Source organism: Brachypodium distachyon, chromosome 5 (assembly GCF_000005505.3).
Source record: "Brachypodium distachyon strain Bd21 chromosome 5, Brachypodium_distachyon_v3.0, whole genome shotgun sequence".
NCBI classification, from domain to species: Eukaryota; Viridiplantae; Streptophyta; class Magnoliopsida; order Poales; family Poaceae; genus Brachypodium; species Brachypodium distachyon.
In genome coordinates this window covers 17,633,538-17,656,215 of record NC_016135.3, presented here as the reverse complement: position 1 = coordinate 17,656,215, position 22,678 = coordinate 17,633,538, and the positions used below count along the sequence as shown (strand labels likewise).

The following is a 22,678-nucleotide window of genomic DNA, read 5'->3' as shown; positions in this document are numbered from 1 at the left end:
AGAAACACCGATGCTCCTATTAATCTAAGGACATTGAGTAGACACATCAATGCTCCTAACCCAAGTTCGAACCATTCATTTTATTTAAAAGTTGGAATGAGTGAGACTTTACTTACAGCCTCCATATCTAGTTGCTCATGATTGTCCGTAACCGGGGACACGGCTAAGTACTTAGTTTGACACTCTCGAGAGGTTGTACACATTCTCCACAAGAAATCGACATGTTAATCTCTTGTTGTCCTCCGGGTGGAGTAGCAACGGCATCGACTTCAAGAATTTTCAGAACATATTCACCCAGACCACCTGAGGGATCCGCGCTCCCACGTACACATCTACCTCAGTACAATCCCTCGGATCTGGGTTCCTATTTCTTACTCCATCCAGCCAGACCCATATTAGCTCGTGGTTGTACTGGAAGCTACTAAACAGGAAACTAGTCCAGTTTCTGATACCCCAGGTGGCATTCCACATTTGCGACGCAAGCGCTCTCCGAATCCACGGGGAGACGTCCATGGACGATCCATCTCCGAATCCACGGAGACTCGACTCAGAGGGACCCATAGAAATGGACCTGACGTCGCATAACATCTCAAAATCTCAAAGCAGTCCACCCATGATGGTTCATTAGGCTTGTTTTGCCAAGTTTCTAAAATCACTGCACATCGTCATTTCACAGTGATTGAGATTCCCTCCCACGTTTAGTAACATAGCATGACTAAGCAATATTAATCACGATGTCTATTGGTGGAGGATTCATGGCAAAGGTAACCCTATAACTAGTAGGTCAATCATAGCTAGCATAAGTACGAGTAATAGTCCTATCAATGTATTTTTATAAACAACTCTAATGCATAAGTATTTAAAAACAAACAATAATAGGATATGATCAAAGTGAACTTGCCTTGGTAGCAGTTGGAGTTTAAACACTCGTCACAATCACAAGGTTCGCTCTCCGAGAAAACTATACGAACAAACAAACATACACATGCATAAACACACAATTCACATCACGACAAAAGAAGGTATGCTATGATGCAATGCAAGCATGTGACATGATTTGGTTTATTTTATTTGGGTGATCAACTAATTCTAAGCATTGGTAATTAAAACAAATGCATTAGGGTTTTAAACAAAAGGCAAAAACAATTGATTAAAACCCTAAATTATAGTTTCATTGGCATCAGCCAAATAATTTAATTCAAAATTTTTATCTCTCTGTCCCAATGGACAGAGGACATCAATACAAAATTTTGGGCACTGGTTTCAATTAAAAAGGATTTTTAAATAATTAGTTATGAATTAAATGGCATTAAACCCTATTCTGTAAATTGACTGTGATTTAAATATTCAAATTTAAATTTAAACAGTGCCAAAAGATTCTATGGGTCCTAAGGATTTCAGAAAGATGCGGATCATCAAATTTGGCCAACGGTTTAAAAGATATGAACGTTTGAAGTTTCGGGGGTTTTCTGCAAAAGTGCCATTTTAATTATTCCGGAAATTAAAATTACATTTTCCTTTTTCTATTAAAGTGCCACGTGTCGTCCTCTGATTGGACGGTACCGGTTCGTTTTAAAGGGCTTAAGGGGTTCTAATCTTGGCCGTTGGCCAAGATCGGACGGCTGAGGGTGTTCGGGCTCACCTCCGGGGAAACTAGGTTTCCGGCGGCGGCACGGTGCGGGCGGGGCGGCGGACGAGGTTCTGGGGGTCTTCGGTCGTCGGGGAGGAGACGGGCGTGCGCGGCGCGACAAGACGAATCCCGTGACGCGGTTGGTGCGGCGAGACGAGGGCCGGGCTGTCGCCTAGGACGCCGGCAGCGTCGACGGCGTGGGCGCGGGCTCCGGCGAGGTCGGGCGGCGCTGCTCCGGCTGTTAGAGTGCACCAAGGACGAATCCGTGCGCGTCAAAACGTGTGCAATGTCGAGGCGGTCCAGAAATTTGAGGTCTCGGGCGGGGAGGCTCACCGGCGGTGTCGACCCGAAGCGAAACGGCGGCGGCGGGGTTCCTTGCTCCGGCGAGTAAATCCGGTGGCGTGGGCGCGTGAGAGTGAGGGCAAACAGAGGGGAAAGAGAGAGGGCAGGCTGGGCTTTATAGGGGTGTGCTTGGGCAACTTCGGGAAGCACGGAATCGGCGGATTCCGGAGATGGCGGCGCGGCGAGTCCGGCGCGGATTCGACGGCGTGACGCCGCTTTCCATCTGGGACGAAGCCTGACAGGTGGGCCCCACTTGTCAGCGACGGGCGCGGGCGCGGGCGCTGCTGGGCTGGCTCGGGCGCGCGCGGGGGAATGGGCCGGTTCGGCCCAATTCGGTCGGGCCGGTCCGTTTCTCTCTTTTTTCTTTTCCTTTTAGCCTTTTCTCTTTTTCTTTTTATGTAATTCCCTTCTAACTTTTGATTTTTAACTCCAAATTGGTCCAAATAAATTCCAAATTTTTTGTAAAATCATGTTTTATCATGATTCAACTTTTGGGAGTAATTTCCCTCAAAATAAAATATATAAAAATATAGTTTCCGTATAAATGCCTTTAGGGCTATATAACTATTTAAATAAAATAGTTTTTTCAACTCTAAATAAATATCCAAAAATTATGGCATAGCTTTTTTATGCAATAAACCCCATTTATAGATAAACCCTATTGGTTTTAAGATCCAAAGCTCAAATGGGTGAAACCCTAGGGTTTAAAATGAAATAAAACCTTTTTAAAGCCTTTTGAGATTCAAATTTGAATTCAAATATGCAATTGTGGCATGATGCTCATGGATGCAATGCATATGAAAGGTTTTGGAATTTTGGGATGTTACACCCTGTCTTCTTACTGTTGAACTGTAGATCTTGATTAGAGTTAGAAAAGGGGTTAGAAAAAGGGGTGGAACACACAGGTGGCTCGAATTGCCATGCCCCTCACCCGAGAATGACCAGCATTTTAGGCATGAATGTACCCCCCGCCCACGTGAACCCAAAACACACGTTTAGAAATCCATCAAAAGAGGTGGGTAGCCCAGGTCAGGACGTGGGAATTACCAACCTACTCATACTCAAGTTGCCACTGTATTCATGAATGTATACTGATTGAACCAGGAGAAGAGTGGTGCATAAGCCCTCTAATGTCAGGACGCAGAAATTACCACCCCATACAAATTCAAGTTGCCACCCCATATAAATTCAAGTTGACTCTCCCCCCCCCCCCCCCCCACACACACACAGAAAAGATGTAACTGCCATCATTACTGGGATGAATTGCCATTCATTATGAAGCACACAATTAATGTTCAATATATGCTGGACATATAGAGTAAGTTGTTCAACTTACAGTATTACTTGAAGATGAGAAAAAATATAGGACGACATGAATATCAGGTTTGGATAGCACGTTGTATTATTTAGCGTACGGGGACTACTTATGTACATGTGAAGTCGTAAGGTATGCATGCCACATAGATGTCCATGCAATCTTCCGGGATTTATTCAGGTACTTGCAGTTCCAAAAAAGCGAAAAGGGCAAAATGGTTCAGTCCCTAGATGGATGATAAAAAATTTAGCATATGATAAAGGTTGACTTGGTGCCATGCATAAATGGCACAAATTTCCAGGTTGCATAAATGAATGTATAAGTTGGTACACGATTGGGGAGTAATAGCCGGCACAACGTGTGTTCTCTCCTCATATGGCACACAGATTGTCTCTTTAGAAAAGTAACCATGCATGTGTGTGAGTTGCCATTGATCTATGATTGGAATTGCCATGCAGCAATCGGGTTTTGACTCTTGATGTGTGTACATATGCAGGACAGGTAGAAAAATGGAACAGAATGGTGATCCATTTGAAAGTGTGTGGAATGCGCCATTCATGACACCAATAATAGCCCTATCTTCAGATTATGACGCAATCAACTCATCCGCGCCCCTAATGCCATTGCTACAGCAAGTGATCAACGAAGGTGAACAAACAAGCAAATACCACTATCCCCCCTCCATTCCTCATCAACAAAAGCATTATGTGTAGGGGTTATGTGTAATTGCCATGAACCTAATACCAAAGTTGCCATCTGAATTATTATGGATTTGCCACTCTTGTAATAGAAAATTGCCAATGACCTACATGTTGTGTGGACAGGTACTGTTGCTGGTGGACAGCCCTGGGAATTACATAGCAACACATGGAACATTGCTCCTGCTGGTGGTCTCCAATCGACAACTGATAGTTATCTTATTGGCCTGAGTACTGTTGCTGCTCATGGTGGATCTGTTGCAGCAACAGATGGTGATGCTAGTGGGACAAATGTAGAAGCTTCTACTGGGATGGCGGATGAGATTATGTACGACCAAGACGAGGAAGAAATGTGTGATGATGGAAGCGATGATGATATCTCAGCGCCGAAAGCCCCAAGTTGTGATATGACTTTTGAAAGCTTCAAGGCTGCCCAGGCATACTACCTGAATTACGCACGCTGGCACGGGTTTGGCGTCCGGATTGACTATGCAAGGCAAACAAATGATGGTGTCATCATTAGAGGAAGGCTGGTGTGTACAAAAGCTGGCAAAGACACGGTGGTGAAGGAAGACACACAGAAGCCAAAGTCAGTTGTGCCAGAGAGAAGGAGGAACACGACAATGAGGACCGATTGCAAGTCTCTATTAATGCTGAAGCGGGTTGATGGGAATTACAAAGTGGTTGAGTTCTTCGACACACATAACCACCCCATCATAAAGAAATTCAACCTTGTCAAGTACATGAGGTCGCACCGTGATATCCCATTGGAGGAAAGAGAATTCCTGAGAATCCTGCACAGAGCGAATGTGACAACAAGCCGCATGATGCAAATTATGGCTGGTATCCACAAATCTCTGCACAATGTGACGTACACCAGAAAGGATGTGGCAAACTTCCGGGCATCAGTCCGCAGGGAACATAGCATAACTGACATACAAGATACTTTAGCATATTTCCAGGTGTTAAAATCTTAGGACAGTGATTTCTTCTATAGCATTCAGCTTGATGAGGAGTCAAGGGTGATGAATCTATTCTGGGTTGATGGGGCGGTAAGGAGAGCATACAAAAACTATAATGACTGCATTTCATTTGACACGGCGTATCTAACAAATATGTACAAGACAAGTTCCCCTCGGCACTGGCGGCGACCAAAAAATAAATAGCGTGCCCCTGAAGCCCTTCTCCAGGGACGAGTGGGCGTCGAACTGCGCCAAGTCGGGACCGTGCAAGACGATGCGGCTCCAGGGCTCCAGGCTAGGCGTTAGGTGCTGGCAGACGTACGGTGGCGCCTGAAAGACTCGCGGGCAGGAGAAGATGACTGCTGTTAGGATCGTCCTGCATACACTGGTAGCGTGCGCACTCTAATGTTTCAGAGGTGTCTAAGTGCAAAGATATTCTCATTAGGACTTTACGTGCGATCTGGATCCAACAGCTGAGGACTAACGGATGCACGGATACATAGAAGCCTCGGAACACGAGTTCGGCCTGCTGGGTGCTGAGACAGGGGCGTTGGGCCAGGCGATCTCGTGTACGGGCGAGGCGAGGGATCGGGCGGATCGATCTCGGGATCGATCTCGTGTACGGAGGAGGCGAGGGATCGGGCGAGGCATAAGATAGAAAGTTTGACAGACGATGAAACCAAGTGGTGAAGGAAACGGTTCGTATTTTTTAAATAGGTATAGATAGATACAGATTTTGTTGTTCCGTTGCAACCAGCGTTTAGCACAATCAGTCGGTGAAATCAATCTTCTGCTGCCGAGCCAACGATGGATAGCCTGCCGAGGGCCATACAATACAGCCTTTCAGCCCAACCGTCCAAGCCAACACAGAGCACAAGCTGAAACAAGCGCCCGTTAGTCCAGGCAGTTTAGTACCACCTCGCCTAGCCAAAAGAAACAAAGCTCTACCAGCCTATAAAGACAACAGGTGGCTGCCCGATTAATCAAGCTGCAGAAATTATTTTGGTGCTTAAACCAAGGGCTTATGGAAATTTGTTTTGCTATCCATAACAGTTGGTTTCGGTTTGATTTTTTTTCTTTTGGTTTTCGGGTCCAATTATACCCTGACCTACCACCTGCAAAGGACGTGATGCTGCGACTTTTCATGTGCGACCTGATAGCAGAAAGATGCTGCGACTTTTCATGTGCAGGTAAAGGTGTTGTACACATTTCCTTGAATACATTTGTTTGTGCGTCACGAAACAAAGAAATACTTCCGTTTATTCTGTTTGTACACGTGTCGATATTTTATTTGATGGGTGTAGGCTAAGTGGCTAGCCCTGAGGTCAGGGGGCTGCAGATTTGATAGAAGGTTTCATCCCCGGGCGCCGCCTCCTGCCACAGCCCCCCCCCCCCCCCCCCCTTCTCTCTCTCTCACACACACACACACAAACAGAAAAAAAAAACTTCCTCTGAGATTTAGATCAAGCTCAACCCCCTCGTTGGCTCATCCCATACCGTACCCCTAGTCTCACGATTCGGTTCCCCGGACATCCTTTCCTGCCGACGCGTCGATCCGCTCCGCTACTCTTCTCAGCCTCCCCTCTCTGCCATGGATGGATAGATCTTTACCGGCGCCCTTGGACCTACACTTCCATAGAAGAGAAGCATGCCAGCCGGTGATCACAGAGTGTTATCGATCCATGAATTGTGTTTATCTAATTGTCCTGTGTATGTTTGGATTGTCAAATTTACACTCTCTTCACCTAATATGTATATTATTGTTCGATCTACCTGCAGGTTTCTCTCATCTCCATGGTGTTCTCGGCGATCTGTATATATCAGCCTGCGTCCTCGTCGTCAGTCAAAATACCCTTCTGGCGCGGCGTGGCCAGTCGATGGCATGGCGTGGCGGGGCGTCGCGCGGTGGCCGGGCTACCTCCCCCTGGCTGTCCTTCTCGCCCGCCCGGCGCCTCAATCCGCTACTTCCACCAGACTTATATCTGCCTCTCCTTTTCCAGCGATGGTTCTCATCTCAAGCTAGCTTCTATCCATGGGTAAATATTTGTTGTTTGTTCTATATGATTTCGTCATATTCTCTCTCTCTTCCTCTCTTTATTTTATTTAATTTTATTTTATCTTACAGCCGTGACCGTAAAGTGTGGCCTGCCAGCAAGGGGTCAATAAATAAAAGCCAGGCGGCTTGGGCGACGCCTTACCGCGGCTGAGCGTGCGTTCCTCCTACGCATCGGGCCGCTCCGTGACAATGGTAGAGAGTAATTTGGGTGTAGAGGGTACTTTGCAAAGAGAGTAAGCTGATCAGGGTGGTACCTTTTAAAGGGTTCTCTTTGATTTATAGGAAACTTGGAGGATTTTATTGCTAAGGAATTTTCCTAGTTTCCAATTTTATAGGAAACATGCAAACTTATTTGATTCGTAGGATTTAAAACCACTTTGCATGTTACTGCTATGTTTCTTTTATTTGTACATGTACGACAAGCAAGTTTTCTCAAAATATCTTTACATTTGGACTCGCAAAACCTAATTAATCATTGCATGTTTATCTTTTTTTTTAGGAAAATCATTTTAATGTTGTCATTCTATTGGCTGAGGCAAGTTGGAGAAGAGAAAAGATTGAAGAATGACTAAATAGATGGTAAAACTAATTGCATAGAGAATGTAAGAAGACCAAACACCAACTTATCACTCTAGCTTATTTGGTCCGAAAATGGCTGCATGTACAAATATTTAACGGAAGGAATAATTTCAAAGAAAAATTTCCATGAGATTCAACCTCATGGAAAATTTCTTTGTTTCTATATCGACTGTGGCTAGCACCTAATCCTTCAAATAAATTGTTGTATTTTTTTTTCATTTCTATTGCATATTACGGGGTTTGTATTCCCGTAGGATTCAACATGGTATGACATTCGATTTCTATGTTTTTAATGTTCCTATGTTTTTTGAACCATGCGAATCAAGGGGGCCCTAAAGATTTGGTGGTATATATCTACTTGTTTGGTTTGGTTAAAGTGTGGCTGTGACTTCTGGCTTGTAAGCCAAAAAAACATCTATTCAGATTCTTTTGGTTTTCCCTTTTTGACTTTTGACTAGATATTGTTACACGATGGTACAAGCAAAAAGCCAGAATCAAAACACCTAAATAGGCACTTATAGGCTTATAAGCTAAATATCGAAAGCCACAAGTTCAACCCAACTTTACGGCTGGTACTGTTGTCACCTTTTTTAATGTTTTATATCTAGCTTTCTTTAGATTTTCAGCTTTTAGTCTCAGTACTCCTTCTGATTGTAAATTTTTGACTCAAATTTGCTCAAATATGGATGTATATATTCTTAAAAAGCGTCTAGATACATATAATATTTCGACAACAATTTAAGACCACATTTTTTTGGTTATCGTTCCTTAATTCTATTTCTTGTACCCTCGCCGCAGCCGGTTACTATCTAGACAGTGTTCAGCGTCCACCTGCCATTCCAATGTGCCATGTCCTGGTAGCGGTGGCAGATCTGCCTCTATCCGGGGACGACGAGGATGGGAGATATGTCGATGAATGCAAATGACGTTTTTTGGTTGTACAGTAAGTGCACATATATACGAGAAAGCGGATTGTTTGTCGGATGTAGATCCTAATATAGGCTTATTGTCTACAAAATAAATCTTGGGTCGAGATTTACCAAGCTAGAACCCTCTATAGTTTGGCTGAAATCCTGGACAAGTTCATTCGTGCCTTTCTTGGTTGACTCTTCTACCCCAATGGATATGTACTGCTTGAATAAGCTGTATCTTTTATCTCGCCATCATAATGGCATCTGTACATTAACTTTCCCCTCCATCCTATGACACTCGAAGAGCAATAACAGTGATTCTTTTTTTAAATTAGTAGGAGATGGTTGTCTGCAAGGCCCAAGTGACGACAGTGAGCCTGAACAAAAGGAACTTGTTGCAACAACGAGCTCAGTAAGTTTGTTTATATCCGGTTGCCTCATTTATCTATTCTTAAGATTTGCGTATGAAGTTTTTCAACAATTAGGTATTTCTTTTTGTTTGACCAAAGCAGCAATGTCATGTCCATGAAAGTGAGAAACAACATGCATATCCCACGTTTATAATGATGCCAACCCAAACCCATTGGCAATGAAATTATTCCAAACTACTTCCTATGCATCACTAGTAATGACTGAAAATTGCAGCCGCAAGTTTTTTCTCAAGTTTACCTTAAGTTAATCGACACGAGGAAAAGCCGTCAATCCAATCACATACTGTACTATACGGTGCAGGTGAAGTCTTAGTACCAAGCTACAACGTAATAGAGAAAAGCTAGTCAACCGACTCATCACTATCATAAACACGTACATTTGCCCTGCCTATCGAATTATGCTCCTCTACTTCTGAAAGCTAACCACAAGAAAACATTGACTCAGCGACATGAACAAAGCAAAATCTTCCAGAAAGAAGAACGTGGTTTTTGTAAAGAACAACGTGGTTTGTTGATACACTAGTATGTCAGATAGTAACGGTTTGCAAGCGTATGAAATTGTACAATTGTATTGTAGGATCATCATAATAAGCGATTTATTATTTCAAAATATAATTACTTTATGCATTTAATAAAGTAACTCAACCCAAATCCTAAAAAAGAAGAGGGATGCCTATCCAATTGATCCTAAAAGATATTATTTGAGTTGGGCCAGTTTAGACATAGAACATCCATAAAAGTAGAGTCAATATTGACTCTTCACGTCACAATAACAAAGAAGATGGATGCCTAACCTATTGATCCTAAAAGATCTTATCTGAGCTGGGCCAGGTTAGACATAGGGCATCCATAATGCAGGGTCAATATTGACTCTTCATGTCACTTCAAGTCGGCACTAAAATAAGTAATACACTCCGTTGTGTCTTAAGTCTACTCCACACAATTTTGTTAGCTTCAATTTAGATGGTTACCAAGGTAATATAATAAAGCCGATTTTCACTACCTCATGAAGCCTTGTCATCGGGCTCTTCTTGGTGTAGAGAAAAATAAGCACCGATAGGCGTGATGCCCCTCCGTGGTAAAAAATGTGAAAACACACACATACATGGTATAATATAAATATATGCCAAATTATACTAAAATGTTCTAGTCCAAAGACAATATTATAATATTGGATTTCGGGGATGAAATCTCCACATACCTATCCCCTAATAGAAGAAATCCCCACCGGTTCATTGGGAACGAGCGCCAAATTGACATCCCTACTTCTGACTCTTCGAGTGTTAGCTGTTTTTTCTTCTTCACATCAACCTTCGTCGATGTTGTTGGTGGCCAATGTAAGATTTGTAAAAATAATAATGAGAAATGATACGTTCATCCTGCGAATCAATGGGTGTTATTTCAAAATGTTATTTTAGTAGCGTCAAGACAACACTTTTGGCCCTATATTTTAGGTGTCATGACTTATCTAATCAAGTATTTGTCGCTTTTTAGCAAATCAAAAGTTTAGTTTGATAACCATCTATGCGGTGTATCTAGTGAAAACCTATGGTGCAAACTCAATAAAAAAATTGCAACAAATTCTTCAAAATAATGGCATGTGTTAGAGAGGTGATGTTTTATATATACATGTAAACTTTCAAGTCCGAAGTCAGTTGCGTTTGGTATCAGCGAAGAAAAAAAATTCAACATGAATGGTGACCCTTCACAGTTTGACACTATTTATTTGTATATTTCTTTTTTTAATTTCTTTCAATTTTCAACTTGAAATTTTGTATATTTTTAGAGCATCACACCAGAATTTTTTTTGAAAGTTTTATACTATATAATTTTTGTGGAATGATGAGTTTTCACTGGAGCCTACCATCTAATCGTACTGTATTTTTATTTAAATCAAAACTTGTGCGATGCAGTGGACATATGTCACATATCTACTGCGCCCACCCAATTGATGCTAGGCACCTGGGCTACATTAGCTGTATGCCCCCCCCCCCCCCCCCCCCGGGTTCCACTCCCTGGCCCGTTGGTGATTTTGTTCCCCCTGCTACTGTCCCTTCCTTGCTCGGCCGAGTCCTCCACTCCTCCCTGGCGGCGCGTTTGATATTGCCCTCTCCGCACTTGCTGTTCCTCCCGGCGAATCTGCAGTTCCTGTCTGGCCTCCGCACTTGAGTTCCTCCCCGGCGAATCTGCTGTTCCTTAGCCTCTGCAACCTGAAGGTTAGTTCTGCTTCCCCGGCGAATCTGCTGTTCCTCTAGCCTCTGCAACCTGAAGGTTTTGTTTTTCTTCCTTTTTTTTGGATCTTTGGAATTTCCATCAGGTTTATAGTTAATGCTTCACAGTTTTGACCTTAGATATTTGAAGTTGTATTGCCTGCTCTACTTATTGTGTTTGTTGTGCCTACAGATGGCCCCAAGGAGGCACGATCGCGGGCTCGTAAAAGCTAAGAAGGAAGCCATGGCTGCAGCAAGATCGAACGTAAACACCATCCGTATCCGCCCATTCGAGGTTTAGTTTCCCAGCTCGAATCATTTGATATCAAGGTCGCTGGGTTGTAAAAATGTACGAACTTGTAACAAGTTTGTCACTGCAGGACATTCCCAGGTACCCCGAGGCCATTCCGAACGACCTCACAGCAGAACAAGCTGCTCAACTTCATCTGCCCGCAGATTCCAAGGAACAAAACTTAACTAATCCTTGGTTGCCTAGTGACGTGACTGCGATTCAGTTGCAGAATTTATATAGGCAGGTCCGCGCAAGATTCAAGCAAGTGCAAACTTTCTCTTACCCAGGCAATTCTATGGAAGATTCGAGTGTACCTGTCACAACTCCTTCACACGAGAAGGTTTGAAAAAACATCATCTTAGTAATCCAGAAAAATTTATGCCTTTCTGTTGTGTTTTAACTTTTGCTGTCTATTTTGTTTTGCACATTCAACTTTTTGCCTTTCACATCATACTAATGGACTTGTTGTTGCGTTTCAATATTAGATTACTTACCATATCATCACATCGAGGGATGTCCGCCCTAAAGTTGGACGTGATCATTGTGTACCTGCCGAAGGTCGCAAATACGATGGGCCAGCAGTCACTATTCAACTTCTTAAAGAAGAATCTGATAATTATATTACCGCATGGTCTGTGTTGAGGAATGGTGGTAATGCTAGGTGGTTTGCGTTTCATGACAATGTGACGGATCTTGATCCTCAGATTTTTGGGGATGTGACAGTAGTCAAATACAGTGGCGGCTACACTAGCTTGTATGAACCTAGCTTTGTTCATTCTTTTTAGGTTTCTTATTAAATCATGTCTGTTATTATTTATCCAAGTTCTTTCTTACTCTTGACAGGCATGATGTCAATATAAGTAGACACACACTACCTAGGGCCATTGACTTCCTTGTGAATTTCGATCCTGATGCGCTGACTACAAATATTGGAATTATTATCTTCCATTCGCTTTTCGTTATGTTCGGAGAGGGGCAGGCTCGCCAGTCTTCAAAGATACGTCTTTGAGAAAGTCCCACTGGACTGCCAGGAAACGACTTTATCCGATTTCTTGGTTAAGTTGATCCGCACATGGGATGGTTTGAGCTTTGATAATCTCTGTCTTTTGTTTGATTTACTACAATCTAAGCTTGCTTTACGCGAGTGTCTGGACCCCAGCTAGGCCGCATTATCGAGGCCTACATGGATAATAGGCCGCATTATCGAGGCCTACATGGATAATAGGCCGCATTATCGAGGCCTACATGGATGATATCGTCGTCAAGTTGAGGCACGGGGACTTGCTTGTGGCGACCTGCAGGAGACGTTTGACAATCTCCGCAGGATCAAGCTTAAGTTTAATCCTGAGAATTGCACGTTCTGCGTGGACTCGGGGCACTTGCTGGGCTTCTTGGTATCTCACCGGGGAATCGAGGCCAACCCACATAAGATCAAAGTGATCGAGAAGATGAAGGCACCCTGCAAGGTCAGAGATGTCTAGCGCCTCAACGGTTGCGTTGCGGCGCTCGGGCGTTTCATCTCAAGGTTGAGCGAGCGAGCCCTACCTTTCTTCAAAGTGATGAAAAAGAAGGGCCCAGTCCACTGGACCCCCGAGGCAGAAGCGACGTTCCAGGACTTGAAGCAGTACCTGAAGTCGCCGTCGATCCTCGTCACCCCTAAGCCGGGGCGAGCCGCTACTGCTTTACCTGGCTGAGCTCTGTGCTCGTCGCCGAAAGAGAAGAGGAAGTCTAAAGGGCTGAGGCAGTGGAGCAGGGGGCTGCCAAAAATTCTGAGGAACCCCCGGCTACCACTGCTACCCCGGGAACCGAGGGGCAGCCCACTCAAGCTGTCCCCCGCAAGCGGCTAGTGCAGCACCTCGTGTATTTTGTCAGCACGGTGTTGCGCGATGCCTGGGTATGGTACCCGCAGGTCCAGAAGCTCTTGCTTGGGATCTTGCTCCCTTCTCGGAAGCTACGCCACTACTAGTATGGACTTTGGTAAAATTACCCAATGACCAAAAGGCCGTTGAGAACAAATGGATTTTCAAGAAGAAAACTCTGATGGTAATATTGTTGTCTATAAAGCTCGACTTGTTGCAAGAGGTTTTCGGCAAATTCAAGGAGTTGACTATGATGAGACTTTCTCACCCGTAGAGACGCTGAAGTCTGTCTCTTCAGATTATGTTAGCAATTGTTGCATTTTCGATTACGAAATCTAGCAAATGGATGTCAAAACTGTGTTCCTTAATGGTCACATTGAGGAAGAGTTGTACATGGTGCAACCCGAAGGTTTTGTCGATCCTAAGGATGCTAATAAGGTATGCAAACTTCAGCGTTGCATTTATGTGCTGAGGCAAGCATCTTGGAGTTGGAATCTCCGTTTTGATGAGGTGATCAAAGCGTTTGGATTGGTCCAAACTCATGACGAAGCTTGTATTTACAAGAAAGTAAGTGGGAGCTCTGTAGCATTACTGATACTGTACGTGGACGACATATTACTGATCGGAAATGATATACAACTTCTTAAAAGTGTTAAAGGCTATTTGAATAAGTTTTTCAATGAGAGACCTTGGTGGGATGCTTACATATTAGGCATCAAGATTTATAGAGATAGATCAAGACGCACGCAAAGTACATACCTTGACAAAGTTCTGAAAAAGTTTAGAATAGATCAAGCAAAGAAAGAGTTCTTGCCCATGTTGCATGATAAGATATTCATTAACACTCAGCACCGCCAGATGGGCATGTGTATTCCTATACACTGGATGACAAACTCTAAATCTCAAAGATGTACGAATTACCTAAACCATCAATAATTAACTCAAACAGATGTGCCCATTTTCTCATCAATCTCTATTACTTTTTCTGTCCAATTAAAGATGTCTCAAGTTTGCCAAATTTTAGATGTACCTAGACATGACTTCGTGTATAGATGCATTCAAATTTAGTTAAAGTTGAGACATCATTTGTTGCCTCTCATTACTTACATCCAGTAGATATGATCTTGGATTTCTTCCGCCCTTCTCGTGGTAAATTTTTATTTTCCTTGCAAGGATTTGGTTGCGTAAAATCTCTGAATTTTGTCCCCCTTACGGTCCTATGGCCTCCTAATTAATTTCCCCTTCTTCCCTGACTCTCTCATACTGCTGCTTGGATCAGATGCCTGGGACAGCACCGGCGGAATCCTCTCTACTGCTTCCATCAATTCTTCCCCTACTGCAGCACCTGCGTGCTAGCCCTCTATTGCTCCCTCAGTTCCCCTGATGCTTCACCTTCTCAGGGGCAGCCATGGTTCAGAGCTCGGTGGTTCGGAGAATTTCTATGGTGGTGAGGAACTGATATTCATGGCTGCTAATGCCCCCCTCTTTGATGCTTGCCCTAGTGCTTGGCTCTCAAGGTCCTAGCCATGGCGGCCAGCTTAGTGCTACGAGAGGAATTGGCTACAGTGGTAAGAACTGAGAAGGATAGGCTACGGTCATCTCTTTTCTATTTTCTTTTCTTTGTCTACTTCAGTCGGTTTGCATTTTGAGTCTTCTGGTGATTCATCATTTCTGTCGACGTGCATTTTGAGTCTTCTGGTGATTCATCATTTCTGTCGACGTGGTGGCGTCCGGATAGGCATGGCGTGTCCTGCCGGCCTATACGTGGATGCTCTCTGCTTGCCAGCTCGTGATGCCATCGAGTGATGTCTCAGTTCAGTGGACAGCAAAGTTAATCAGTCGGTTGGGGGCACGGTTAAAATATAAGATGATTTATTTTAACTGTCACACTGCATTGACAAAACGCTAATTACAATGGTAATCCCAAGTTCAATAAATTTCTGAAAGTAGAATACTTTACACACAATTTCCTAAAAATAATTTATTCAGATTTCACAAGTGGTATCATTTTGTCCTAGTATTTAATTCACAAACTAGACATAATGGTGCCGATCCAATAATTCCTACTTCCAAAAATAAGTTCTCGAAATGACTCTCCGCACATCAGATTGTCTAATCGGTGCTCCTTGTTTGTTTACTCGTCGCCATCGAAAATGTATACATGTGAAAGATAATGTCCACAGTAATCTAATTAGGTTTAAGTCAGTTCGGCTACTCATACACTTGGTAACAATCACGCGACAAACAATAGTAGTAATAAGAGCAATTTGTTCACATGTATTCCCATCGTTAATTGTAGCTAACTTGTTTTACTAGTTCAATTTAATTACAAATTCTTATGCATATATGCCTCGAATGTTTGCAATATATGATGCACAATTTGTACACAGACATGAGTAAAAACGAAATGCATAAGAACCAATACACAAATATATAGTTATCATCATGACCGTGGTTCGACCGACACTGCTCCCTAGCCGGTGTGATCAGACCAGTAGTATGGTTAAACCTTAAACATAGATATATCCCTATCAAAATATAAAGAAAATTTTCTGGCTCGCCATTTTCAATAAATAATTTTATCTCGAGTACTTAACTCGGTAAATTATCTTTGTGGAAATCCAGGATTTTACACCGAGTCCGATTTCGGCGTCGAACAGGTCGAGGCGGGGCTCTGGACAGCCGAGCCGGCCAAATCGTGCCCCGCTCCGGCTGAATAGACGGCGGAGCGAGCTCGCAGCCGACGGCAGACATGGGCACGATAGGGACCTCCCAGAGACCCAATTCAGTGAGGGATGGGCTTGGGAAGGGGCGCGGAGGCGCGGGAGGCTTTGCCGGCGGCAGCGCAGGCGGGTCGGCCCGAAATCGCGATGAAGGGTTTCTTCCCAGATTTTAGGAAATGGTCTTCTCATTCCCTACATTTGGAGATGAGGAGAGAGAATTTAGGAAGGTTCCTAAAAATTTAGGGATTGGGAATAAGATAGGTAACCTGTAGCAACAGTTTTTGTGGCTTTTTAGAGAATGCAGGTAGTTATTTTAAAGAATGAGTACTTTTAGGAAATCTCTTGGAGATGCTCAGGGACGAGGGGGAGGGAATGAGGACGTCGTGCCCAAAGTGCAGATGCACGTAGCCTGTATGCAGCATTATATAGTACTTAACACAAGATTTCACACAATCTGAGTTCAAAGCTGTGTACATGACCAAGAGATCCATGGACATTAAGGCTTCGTTTGGCATTGCGGCATAATTCCGTTTTTTCACCCGCTTATCGCTATTTTCGTGTTTGGCTAACCAATTTTTCACTAATTTCGCGTGTGTTTTCCCGTAGCAGATTATAAAATAATTTCAGCGCAGCACAGTTCAACAATGCCAAACTGAGCCTAAATAGCACGTTGGAAAACAAAGAACGTTTATTAATCCAACAGTCCATATCACCTATGCGTACCAAAATAAAACATTCTTTAAAGACTGAATCCTGCGAAGAGAGAATTACAGACGACAAATTCTTGCATAACACAATTGCTTGTATATAAAGCAAAAAAAGTACAGACAACAATTTTTTCAAGTCATAGTAGATTGACAGATAGTTGAATAGCATTAGATAGAGCCCATACACAAACTTGATCCTTACACAAATACTGAAATTGTAACAAACCAGAAACTACTAGCAAGACAAAATACATATAGGGCCATTTCTTTTCAGCTTCTAAACCAGCTTCTAGGTCCAGAGAAGCTGCAGACAAAAAGAACTCGATTTCAAGCCGTTTCTGGGAGCAGCCCAACACCCCAAATCCTTCATATGAAAAAAAGCTGGTCCAGACCAGCTTCCCGCGCTTCTAAAAATCCTGAGCACCGTAATTACACCGAAATGCCACCGTACCGTTTCATGATTCTTTTCTTTCTTCTTCCCCCCTAGCGCATAGTGCCCCCATCAGTTCCCCCCATCTCCCTCGTCTCCTCTCCTCCGCCTAGGGTTTGCACCCAGCCGCCGCCACCCGATGACCCAGCCGCCGCCACCCGGCCACCGAGGCCATGAAGCCGGGATAGGGCCCCCGATGACCCCGCCCTCTCCGCCCGGCCTCCTCTCCCTCCGCCGCCCGGCCGATCTCCTCTCCCTCCGCCCGTGCTCCTCTCCGAGCAGAACAGGTATGTACTCCTCTCTCCTCTCTCTAGTTGTTGCATCCTTATGCAGTGATAGTTTTCCCATGGCAAATGTATGTTCTTTACAGTGGCTAATGTGTGCGATGATTGAAAATTATATGCAATATTATAGGAAGAATACGATGCTTGAATCTTTGTATCCAATGAATGGCAAATGTTTGCATTGTTGCGGTGAAAGTATATGATATGTATGCTATGACAGTGAGTAAATTCATTTGAGAGTTCATATTTATTTTGTCATAGATGGAGAAAGGAAAATGTGGAAAAGCAACTTGGGATGCATTAGCCCATAGAGTTTTTTTGGATGTGTGTATTGAAGAAGTGCGGGCAAATAACCGCCCTACTGGTTGTTTGAACCCGATTGGGTACGCCAATCTGATTTCCAAATTCAATGACCGTACAAAGAGGAAGTATGAGCGGAAACAATTCAAAAACAGATGAGAATCACTAAAGAAAGACTAATTTGTGGAAATCACTGAATCAGCAAGCATCCGGTCTCGGTAGAGATCCTGTCACCAAGACCATTGCTGCTAGTGATGATTGGTGGGAAACTGAGATAAAGGTATTTGTGCTTTCATATTCATTTCAGTTTTTTTATACCAAATGTTGAACTAATCCAATTGTTGCTTCATTTCTTCACAGAGACGTCTAGATGCAGCCAATAGGCATGCTCCTCTTGCGGATGAGGAAAAAATGAGAGAGATTTTTTATCTCCATAGTGTCACCAATGAGCATGCGAGGGTGCCACCTCCATCACAAGTCAACTTGGATGGTGAAGGAGACTCAGGTTGTGAATTGGATGATGAAAGCCCCGCTCAGCCACGTTTGAATAAACTGAAGAAGAGGCTCTGTCCTTACTCCCCTAGTCCCTCCGCTGCCGCAAAGATTGCAACCGAGAATTCTTCCAAAATAGCGTTGGAACGCATGGTGGAGATATTTGAGAGGAGGGAGAATAGCATAAACTCCGTGACATCTCAAGTGACGGTTGATCCAGTGAGGCAAGAGTTGAAAGAAATGATGGCTTTAGTGGTTCAAGATGGAGGTGTGCTTGGCAGTGATGCACACTTCTATGCTTCCCAACTCTTCATGAAGAAGAGTACCGTGATGCATTCAGCTGCTTGGAAGAGGCCACACCTGAACAGCGGGTTGATTGGCTCAAGAGGACATGGGAGGAGAGAAAGAATAATAATTAGATTTAATTATCAAATCTGGAACATATGCATTCAGATTTCCTTATTTGTGTTGAACTTTATTAATTCTCCACTTGTGAGACTATTTCCTTATTTGTGTTGAACCTTATTAATTCTCCACTTGTGAGACTATTTCCTGCTATGTATGGACTTCTTGTTTGTGTTTCAATGGAACATGTTGTTTGCACTTGCTGTTTGTGTTCAGATGTGTGTATGTACCTGCTGTTTGTTTATAGACCTGTTGTTTGTGTTCAGATTTGTGTATCTACTTGTTGTTTGGTTAAATTGTTTTTTTTTCAGATTTCCTTATTTGTGTATGGACCTGCTGTTTGTGTAGTCTAATTATTTGATTTTGGTCATGTGGCAGATGGACAAATCTTTTGATGAAGAAGACGAGGAATTAGAGATATGCATGGTTGCGGTTGCTTGTTATATACAGGAGGTACAGAAGGTTCCGTATGCTCCAAGACGTTTACCATTGATGTCAGGCATCCAGTGGGTTGAAGATAAGGCAAACAATCCAAAAACTTTCTACTCTATGTTCAGGATGTGCAGGTCCGTGTTTTTTCCATTACATGATTTGTTGGTTCAGAAGTATGAACTCACTCCAACTTGCAATATGTCCACCGAAGAAGCATTGGCACTCTTTTTATGGACTTTGGGGACATGTCAGACCACGGACAATGTAGCAGATCGGTTTGAACATGGTAGGTCTGTCATTAACAAGAAGTTTCATGAGGTTTTGGAATGTGTGGATGGCATGACTGGTGATTATCTTAGACCGAATGATCCAACTCACAGCCATGTGCATCCCAGACTTAAAAAGAAAAAAAAAATTGGCCTCATTTCAAAAATGCCATTGAGGCCATAGATGGAACACACATTCATGTGATTGTGCCTAAAGAAGAGGAGATCAAATACATGAACAGGAAAGGGTTTACAAGTCAGAATGTGATGGTAATGTGTGATTTTGACATGAGATTCACTTTTGTTGTCTCTAGATGGCCTGGATCAGTGCATGACACCCGTGTATGGTCAGAAGCTATGGTCAAATATAACCATTATCCACACCCACCGGCAGGTAATAATTTTTATTTCCTATGTCTAGTATATTTGCCAAGTTCCATATTTTTTAAGTTTGTTTTCTTCTTGCTAGGAAAATACTACCTCGTCGACTCCGGGCACCCAAATAGAGTTGGATATCTCGCACCATTCAAAGGGCAGCGATACCATATGCCTGAGTTTGAGCATAACCCTCCGGTTGGAAGAAAAGAGACCTTCAATAATCGCCATTCGTCTCTACAGAATGTCATTGAAAGATCTTTTGGTGTTCTCAAGATGAAATGACGAATACTCCTTGGCATACCACAGTAGAGCATGTTGGCTCAGAGCAAGATAGTTACTGCATGCGCATGTCTCCATAACTACATTCGTGATAGCAAGCTTCGTGATCAGCATTTTGATGAGGTTGAGAGAGGAGGATATGTTCATGAAGATGGACCTACTTCAGGTGTAGATGCTCAAGCACCAACGGATGATGGCACAATGACGACGGTACGTGATTCTATTGCCGCGAGCACCGTGCCTTCGGATTAGTTGTTATGTGGTTTTTATATTTAACGTCCTTTTGTGGAAATCCAACATTTATGTAATATTTTTGGGTACTCTGAAGTATCAAAAACAACACGCATTATTAATTTTAATATTTGGCTATTATTATTTTTATTTTATCGTTTTATCCGATATACGTGTATTACAATTAGTCAAATAGCTAAGACAATTTCGGAGCAGGGGTATTACAGATTTTTCAACAGACAGATCATATAATAAGCTGAAATGCCAAAAGCCGAAAAGAACTGGACTGCAAGTTTGTCTGGAGTTTCTCCCCACCACAGTTTCTGGGGGTAGAGAAGCTGAAGCCGTTTCTAGAGAAGCTGAAGCCGAAAAAAACTGGCCCATAATCAGGCAAAGGGGTATCAGTCCACAACACACATGCCTGGGCACCCATTAAGCATATTCCTCTTTCAAGAGATGCAACTTGTCGGCGGCCAGGTAGGACCAGGCAACACTAATCTCCACCTTTAACTGGCCAAGGAGACATGTACCATGGCTTATGTTGCAGTACTCCTGGGGGAAGTAGATATGACCTCGGGCAGCAATATCAAGCTTTGGTGATGAGTATGCTTCGATGACAACTTTAAGACAATCTTGTTGTTCTACTGAAACAACCTGCCTTGATAGATGAAGGTAACCATCTGGCCCTAGAGGCACTGGTTTGTCACAACAATGAAGCAAATCAACTTGCCCAGATTTGGGACCAGTAACCTCTCCAACAACGCCCTCACTGTCAACTTCTACAACTTCCAAAGATTGTGAGTAGCAAGCAACTCGGACTCCATATTCAAAAGGCCATGACTCGCCTTCACCAACACGAACCGACAAGATAGTGGCCTGGACTGTTTCAAGAAGACGGTCAAGGCTTAACTCTAGTGCACAATTCCAGTTGCTGATGTTACAAGTATGGTGTCTACCATGGTAACGGTAGGCACGAGTGATCAAATCTCTATCTGACTTTCCATCTTTCATTTTCAGTTCAAATTCAAAGTGAACATAATCCAAAGCCAGAATTGCACGAGATGGGCCAATCAAGTGCAAAAATTTAGCCTGCAGGGATTATCATCATTATACTTAATTGCAATGAACTAATCAACCAAATAGCAGGCAGGAGAAGAAAATAAGGAAAATGAAGGAGTTGAATGCAATACATACGTTTTCAGTGACTTCTTGGCAATTAGCCCTTGATCGACAGAAGAGAAGGTTGCGTTTGTGGTCCACGGTGTCTCGAGCTGCGACCACACCATACACATAGAGTGGCCATTTCAAGTTACCTTTTAGTTCAGTAATTTCCAAGGAGTAGATCTGCAAAGTGCTCGCACAAATTGAAGTGTATCCACGTGGGATGAGTCCGGGTTGGCGGTATGTGAAGTGCATAGGGCTCAATGTGGCTGCAGCACCAAAGAGTGCAATGTTAGAAATATAACATGAATTACTAAATAAGAGAAGTAAAGCCATTCTCTTCCCTTCCCATAATTTATGAAAGGAGGACGGAAGTAAGTGATCTGCTTGCATTGAGACATGCCTAGACCAAGAGCAGGGAGCAAACTAATAAGCAGAGTAAGTTAAGTGAGATAGGCATGCTTACTTAAATCCTCGAAGCCAATGCGAAGTCCGCTCTTGTTGCCCCATGTATTTTCCCAGCCGGCACGGTGGTCAGCGTAAGTCTCCTCAACTGATTTTGTAATTTCTTTCATCATCTCAACTACACGGCAGGAGATCTGAGTTAATCTGGACGTGCTCTGAAGCAGATCGACAATCTTGTCCACGGAGATGGGGATACCGGTTTCCCTCTTAATAGATGCCATGTGTTTCATCATGTAGCCCACGCGCTTCATCTCGTGTAAGAGAAAATTGAAGTATTGTACTAACTTCTCTTGGATTTCGCTCGAGCACATCGACATCTGCTCCGAGATCGAACTGACATGGGAGCTCTTGCTCGCCTGATCCGGCATGTGCTCCCTTTCAGGGAACCTCCGCGAAGGTCCAGATCTTAGCTGATTTCTGTTCTTCCTCCGAACTAACAACGACTTTCCTTGTAAGGGAAGAAGGTTGTCAACCAAGATTTCCTGATCCCTCGGCAGGAAATCTATCTCCATCAGCAGGGAAATTATCTCCGTGGTCACGATGATGCCCATCTCCCTGAATACACGCGTGCGCGTGAACCGCGTGGATTCCCAATGCATCTCCTTCCCGGAATCGTCAATCCCCATCTTCCAGGAATCGTCAATCTCCATCTCCTTCCTGGAACCGCCAATCTCGATCCCCTTCCACAAACTTTGCAGGATTCCCCGACCATCTCCGTCTCACGAGACGCCCTCACCTCGCCTTTCACCCCGCCACCACTCGCCGCCGCTCTCTGTTTTTCGCTGGTGTAGCCGCTGCCGCCGACGCTGGCTTGTCCTAGGCTAGGGTTTCAACGAAACG

At 43.6% G+C, this 22,678-nt stretch overlaps 2 protein-coding genes across 25 annotated transcripts; one reads left to right on the top strand and one right to left on the bottom strand.

Annotated features, from left to right (window-relative positions):
- Positions 1–5,997: 5,997 nt before the first annotated feature.
- Positions 5,998–12,519, top strand: LOC100832916. 24 transcript variants are annotated; one of them, XM_024455861.1, is made up of 10 exons: positions 6,283–6,605; positions 6,727–6,983; positions 7,073–7,195; positions 7,503–7,605; positions 8,381–8,525; positions 8,829–8,905; positions 11,328–11,429; positions 11,515–11,766; positions 11,912–12,180; positions 12,270–12,519. In XM_024455861.1, the coding sequence occupies exons 5-10, from the start codon at positions 8,480–8,482 to the stop codon at positions 12,433–12,435; spliced, it is 912 nt and encodes a 303-aa protein (XP_024311629.1). In that variant the 5' UTR covers positions 6,283–6,605; positions 6,727–6,983; positions 7,073–7,195; positions 7,503–7,605; positions 8,381–8,479; the 3' UTR covers positions 12,436–12,519. The 24 variants fall into 24 exon arrangements, 13 of the variants coding, with proteins under 13 accessions (XP_024311625.1, XP_024311629.1, XP_024311627.1 ...); XM_024455859.1 differs by having other exon boundaries at positions 7,073–7,236; XR_002961012.1 differs by lacking the exon at positions 8,381–8,525 and adding an exon at positions 10,838–11,140 and having other exon boundaries at positions 11,912–12,374.
- A 7,876-nt stretch (positions 12,520–20,395) lies between these two features.
- On the bottom strand, positions 20,396–22,678 carry LOC100832293. The gene is made up of 3 exons (XM_003579972.4): positions 21,840–22,678; positions 21,407–21,642; positions 20,396–21,301 (listed from the first exon to the last, which is right to left on the bottom strand). Exons 1-3 carry the CDS (start codon positions 22,486–22,488, stop codon positions 20,645–20,647), a joined length of 1,542 nt encoding a protein of 513 aa, XP_003580020.2. The 5' UTR covers positions 22,489–22,678; the 3' UTR covers positions 20,396–20,644.

Coding starts and splice junctions, on each gene's coding strand:
- LOC100832916 (XM_024455857.1), top strand. CDS start 8,480: ATGGGAGATATGTCGATGAATGCAAATGACGTTTTTTGGTTGTACA. Junction 8,526..8,828: donor TGACGTTTTTTGGTTGTACA/GTAAGTGCACAT, acceptor TTTTTAAATTAG/TAGGAGATGGTTGTCTGCAA. Junction 11,430..11,514: donor TCCGTATCCGCCCATTCGAG/GTTTAGTTTCCC, acceptor TTGTCACTGCAG/GACATTCCCAGGTACCCCGA.
- LOC100832293 (XM_003579972.4), bottom strand. CDS start 22,488: ATGGAGATTGACGATTCCTGGAAGATGGGGATTGACGATTCCGGGAAG. Junction 21,643..21,839: donor CATTGGCTTCGAGGATTTAA/GTAAGCATGCCT, acceptor TTGGTGCTGCAG/CCACATTGAGCCCTATGCAC. Junction 21,302..21,406: donor GCCAAGAAGTCACTGAAAAC/GTATGTATTGCA, acceptor TAATCCCTGCAG/GCTAAATTTTTGCACTTGAT.